This window comes from Pygocentrus nattereri, chromosome 14, assembly GCF_015220715.1.
Source record: "Pygocentrus nattereri isolate fPygNat1 chromosome 14, fPygNat1.pri, whole genome shotgun sequence".
Classification (NCBI taxonomy): domain Eukaryota; kingdom Metazoa; phylum Chordata; class Actinopteri; order Characiformes; family Serrasalmidae; genus Pygocentrus; species Pygocentrus nattereri.
The window spans coordinates 25,389,545-25,395,544 of record NC_051224.1 but is presented as its reverse complement, the minus strand read 5'-3'; the positions used below and the strand labels follow the sequence as shown (position 1 = coordinate 25,395,544).

The 6,000-nt window shown below is 38.3% G+C and overlaps 1 protein-coding gene across 2 annotated transcripts in view; it reads right to left on the bottom strand.

Annotated features, from left to right (window-relative positions):
- Positions 1–2,496: 2,496 nt before the first annotated feature.
- Positions 2,497–6,000, bottom strand: part of wipi1 (WD repeat domain, phosphoinositide interacting 1) — a 34,483-nt gene continuing 30,979 nt past the window's right edge. For both annotated transcript variants that reach the window (XM_017713731.1, XM_037544805.1), the window contains one exon: positions 2,497–3,078. In XM_017713731.1, coding sequence (XP_017569220.1) covers positions 3,028–3,078 — 51 coding nt within the window. In that variant the 3' untranslated portion in view covers positions 2,497–3,027. The remainder of the gene's footprint in view (positions 3,079–6,000) is intronic.

Below are 6,000 nucleotides of genomic sequence, written 5' to 3'. Positions count from 1 at the left end.
TTACCAGCTCCATCACGGTCTGGCATGGAAACTGCACTGCTCAGGACAGAAAGGCTCTCCAGCGTGTGATTAAAACTGTGCAGTCTATCTCAGGAGCAGCCTTCCCCTCACTACAGGACATTTATCATGCCAGGGTCATCAGGAGGGCCCACAACATAATCAGGGACAGTACACACCCCCAGCACAGACTCTTCACACTCCTCCCTTCAGGCAAATGCTACAGGAGTGTGAAGTCCAGGACTACAAGACTGATGAACAGTTTCTATTCACAGGCCATCAGGCTGGTGAACGCCTCACTCACTACCTCTGAACCGGTTTAACTTCGGTCAACCTTGCACTCAATAACTGCACCTTACATACACTGTACTGCTGCTGTCAGAACACTAATGTTTACTGTTTACATCTGTTACTTGATGCACTTTATGAACAGCTGCTCTACATATTTGCACATACACACGTGTATCTTTAATTTTATTTCAACTTTGCACATACTGTATGTTTTTACTTTTTACTTCTGTTTTTAGAGTTATTCTTATATTTTCTTTTTTTTTATTCTCTTAAGATTATATTTGGTGAATGGAGGAACAGCAAAAAAATTTCATTGTACAGTGTAACTAAACTAAACTACAGTGTAGTAAAGACAGTGGTTCTGTATAAACCCTGAACACTTTAATTCACACGTTTAAATGATTCTTAACATGGTGAAATGGTTCTTCAGACTGGTGGAGAATGTGTTGTATATGGTTCTATATAGAAAATGGTTTTACACAGCACCAAAAATGGTTCTTCTGCTGTTACAAAGTTGACATCATAACAACAAAATAACCCTTTTAAGAACCTTTTTGAAGAGTGATATGGCTGTATGCCTCCAGGCCCCAATAAAAGGTCCTCCTCTCATACTCAGCCACATTGTGACCCACATTTGGAGATGGGTTCTGTAGGGGTTCTTTAGTAAAGACAGTGGGTCTATAAGAAACATGAACATTATATAAACATATATAAACCCTGAACACTTTAAGAATCATTTCTATGATTAAAGGGTTCTTTGCATGGTGAAATATTCATTCAAATATTCATCTTATTGATGGAGAATGTATTGTATGTGGTTCTATGTAGAAAATGGTTCTTCTACTGTTACAAACTTGACATCATAACAAAAGAACCCTTTATGCTGCTATATAGAAACGCATACAACACATTCTCCATCAATCTGAAGAACCATTTCACCTTGCAGAAAACCATTTAAACATGCGAATTGGTCTTTTTGTGTTCATGGTTCTACAAAGAACCGATGTCTTTACTGAAGAACCGTTGAAGAACAGTCTTTTTTAAGAGTGATATGGCTGTAGGCCTCCAGGAGCCAATAAAAGGTCCCTCCTCTCATGTTCAACCCACTTCTCAACCACATTTTCTAGATGGTTTTGTAGGGGTTCTTTAGTAAAGACAGTGGTTCTGCATAAACCCTGAACACAAAGAATAATTTTTATGTTTAAAGGTACCTTGCATGGTGAAATGTTGCTTCAGATTGATGGAGAATGTGCTTTAGATGGTTCTACGTAGAAAATGGTTCTACACAGCACCAAAAATGGTTCTTCTACTGTTACAAACTTGACATCACAACAAGAGACCCCTTTTTTTGCTGCTATATAGAACCGCATACAACACATTCTCTGACAATCTGAATCATGACAATAGAGAATCATTTAAACATGCAAATGGCTCTACAAAGAATCACTGTCTCCACTAAAGAACCCTTGAAGAACAGTCTTCTTAAGAGTGATATGGCTGTATCCCTCCAGGCGCCAATAAAAGGTCCTCCTCTCATGTTCAACCCACTTGTCAACCACATTTGGAGATGGTTCTGTAGGGGTTCTTTAGTAAAGACAGTGGTTCTATATAGAAACATGAACACTATATAAACATATATAAACCCTGAACACTTACTTTTAAAGTGTAACAAGGCTGTATGCCTCCAGGCGCCAATAAAAAGTCCTCCTCTCATGTTCAATCCACTTGTGAAGCACATTTGTAGTAAGGGATACTGGATAAATTTACACACACACACACACTTTCTAAGCCACTTCACCCTCAGGGTCGCTGGGGGGAAGGGCGGGGGAGCGGTTGGGGTGCTGGAGACTATCCCAGCGGTCAGGTAAATTGACATTTTTGCCCAATTATTACTTTTATATTTTGGTTCTTTATGATTTTTCAGCCTAACGATGGCCTGCTTTAATGAAATTTGTTCCCAAAAAGTTGTGAATATGTACCACATGCTGCCATCTCTGAATGGCTCATCTGCTATGAGTTAAAAGTTTTTTTAAACTTAAATTTTAAACTTAAAACTTAAATTTTAGAACTCAAAAACACCATAAATATGTTCAAATGTTTTGTCATATTCCCTATAAGCACATGCAGGGAGGGAGACTTCATTACGCCATGTCCAGAGTTACTAAAGAGAATAATTTGACAAAAAATAAACAGTCAAGACCAAAGAAGTGCTTTGCATAATTTCATTCCTATTTTCTAAATTTTTTTTATTTGGTCTTCCAGCAATCCAGTAAAATACTCTGCACTCTTACAAATAAAATCATAGGCACATACATACAAACCATCCTGGCACATTAGTGTTCAGGATGACCACATGTAAACATGTATTAGGTATTAATACAGCAAATACACATATTAAAAAAGGTAATTCATTTGTTTTATTTTATGGGTTTTTTTTGGATATGAGGATGTTAAAGATAAAAGTAATAAAATAACAATAATAAAGATGCTACAGTATTACATCTTAATAAAATATTGGTCATGTACGTAGCTATTAGAAATGTGGCTATGTTTCAGTTTCAGTCATGCACCTGCAGGTTTTTTCGTATAACACACCCCTCAGGGTCTGGAGCAACAACGGCCCAGAAAGCCCTGACCCGTTCAAAGACTTCGTTTAAAGACGTTAGCACCCTGAAATGAGTTAATTAGTCCTGGCCATGCAGAGAGGATCGTCCCGCTGAGGCTGTAGACTCCGCCCCCTCACGGACGTCTGCTTTTGTCCCGCCGAGATCCGTCACGACACCGATTTATCTACCAGAGACCAAAAGAAAGCTTTATTTTTCTCTCGTCTGCGGGTGTGTTATAGACAGACACAAGCCAGCAGGAGCCCACTGACCAGCCCCGGCCACCAGGGGACGCTCGACCGACACAGATTTGCAAGTTAGCCAGTGTGCTTGGGCTGCGCGATACACCGTTTGAAAATCAGACCAAATCAGAATGTTTGTACACATTATGGTTTGCTGTACTTCTAGGTGGATAACTTGCATCCAGTCACGGCCGCAGCTCAATTTATGGCACAATTTACAATAAATTATACATAACACTCAAAACATTGTCAATAACGGTAAAATCCTGTGTAATATCAAATGTATCCAAGTATGTAACGGACTGTACTGACATTTTTCCAGTTGTCCAGAGTTCAAAAGCAGGTAGAGCTATATTAAATCCCACAGAATCTTCTGTGTTAGCTTTCAGCTAAAGCGAACGACAGTTTAGCCAATCATTTACTCTCCCTGACAAAGATGTCCAACAATATTACATCAACAAGCACCAGAATGTACAGCAGGACAGTATGTTGATGTGTTCATCACTATTTTTAGAATTATTACTTTATAGAGAATCCAACATGAGCTAGATAAGAAGCTAACGCTATTAGCATTTATGCTAGAGGCCACAGAACAAGTGTTTTTGCTTATATTTTCACACTCGACAGAAAAAAATGAAGCTTTGTTTGATTCTGCGCATAATTCTGTGTAAATGTAGACACTTCTGTGATTGTGTGAGCAGAATATCATTTCATATCAGCCAGGAAGGTAAGATGGCAAGGCAAGGCAGATAATTAGCCAAACTAGATGCTTTAACTTACATGAAATGACCAAAAGGACAATTAAGTTGTGATCTCTGGTTATTATAAATGGTTCCAGATGTTCCTTAAGCTGATGGGAAATGAACTAGAACTACGAGTATGAGTTTAGTTGCTGTTGGATTAAAACCTCATATCTCAATTTTCCAGTTTTTGACATAATTTGAAAATGCCTTTCGCTCTTTACATTGCCTGTAAATTTCATGATGAATGGATAAAAAGAAATGACTTGGAAAAAAATTGACTCACATTAAAAGTAAAACATGTTTTTTCCTTCTCATCTAAACTTACCATTTTGGAGATTTTTCTCAAGGTTTTCTTCCAACAACAGAGAAACGCTTCTATATTAAACCCTGAATTGAAAGGTGTGGCAGGTGCAAGCTCATGAGGATCTGACAAAACTTAACCACATGAAGGTGCACAGCTATTGACCTGCTGCAACTACTGATATTCTCCTTTCTATGTCTTCCAGCCGGAGCTACAGCACCATCAAATAACAAGCTGCCATTTCAGTGTAAAAGCATGAAAGGCCCTCTAGAGACAGCGTTTGGTTTGTCCGTTCTGGGCTACTGTAGAAACATGGTGGCGCAACATGGTGGCCTCTGTTGGAAGAGCAGCCACTCCCTATGTAGATATGAATGGCTCATTCTAAGCTAATGAAAATACGATTCGTAGTTACAGGTGATTATAGACTGATGAAAACATGGTTTTGTATATGATATTCTATTCCTCCTATTTCTATCCGCCCAAATCTCACACACTGCACTTTTAATTCTGATTCTGCAGTGGCAATGAGCTTCTAACAAATCACAATCTCAAATGAGTATTTCTGTTAAATGTAAGCATTCATGTAATCCACCAACACGGTTCATTAATTTTGGTTAAAATATCACAGACTCATATATTCTCTCCCGTTTTCATCTTATTGGTTCATCAATGTATTTGTGAACTGCGGTTGCAGTATGTAGAATTATAATCACAATACTAGTGTTTTTGTCCATATCGCGCAGCCCTACTGCACGCTAACAAGTCACACAAACCCACACAACACACCAAGACACACCATCAGCAAGTTGACAGAACAGAAACTAAGAAAATACAGTCACAGAATTTGAAATAAGTCTGAAAATGTTAGCACTGCGCAGGTTTGACTTTGTCACAGGTAAAAGAATTGTTCTTTTTGATAGAAGCGGAGTCAGAAAAGCCAAATGTTATTTAACTTACTGAACACCAAAATACTATATCTAAGCATTCAGGGAATAACAAAACTAACATAGCTAACTTATGTGGTTAACATGGTTATGGTTATGGTTAACACGGCTAAGTTAATAGCCAACAAATAGCATGAGTCCATTTGCAGAACGCTAACTGGTAGCTGAACTTTCTTTCACTGTTAAGTTTTTTTGGCCTAAACTATCCATGTAAGGTTAGTCTGCCTTGTGTGTGCTTACCAAGGATACTCAAATACTCAGAATGGAGGTTAAATTAATGAATTTACTCTAAAATTCCTCCATGTCAGTGCAGTTAGCATGCTGGCTAACTTGCTGAACCAATGATAATGATAATGACGAGGTCTAATATAAAGATTTAGTTGCAAATGTTGTTGCTGATATTTTGCCAGGTTGGTTACAGCTCCATAGCCAGTTTTATTGATGATATTGCTGTTAACATTTTTAACTTAACTCATTTACAAAAGATAACGCAAGGTTGGCAGGTAGGTTTGGGCTGCTATGCATAATTACATCAGATCATTATTTATTCGCCATAGCATAGCGCTGCATACTGATCTTCAGCAAACAAAGTGTAAGTAGGTGGAAGTGGGGTGACGTGCAGCTGCAGTTAGCCTGTGGTTAGAGCTAACACTGCAGTTAAGAGGTTTGGTTAACTTGACAAACAGTAAAAACCACAAAGTAAAGATAATAATACAGTCACTCTACTGATTCTGCCGTCACTCTCCATATCATGCAGTCTCTCTTTCATGTGTTTATTTATAGTCTGCGAGGAAAAAAAGGTCAACGTTTTGTGCTTAGACACTGGTTAAATGACCATTTATTTACTCTGGAAGTCTGTGACATATTTCTGTGCGTTTT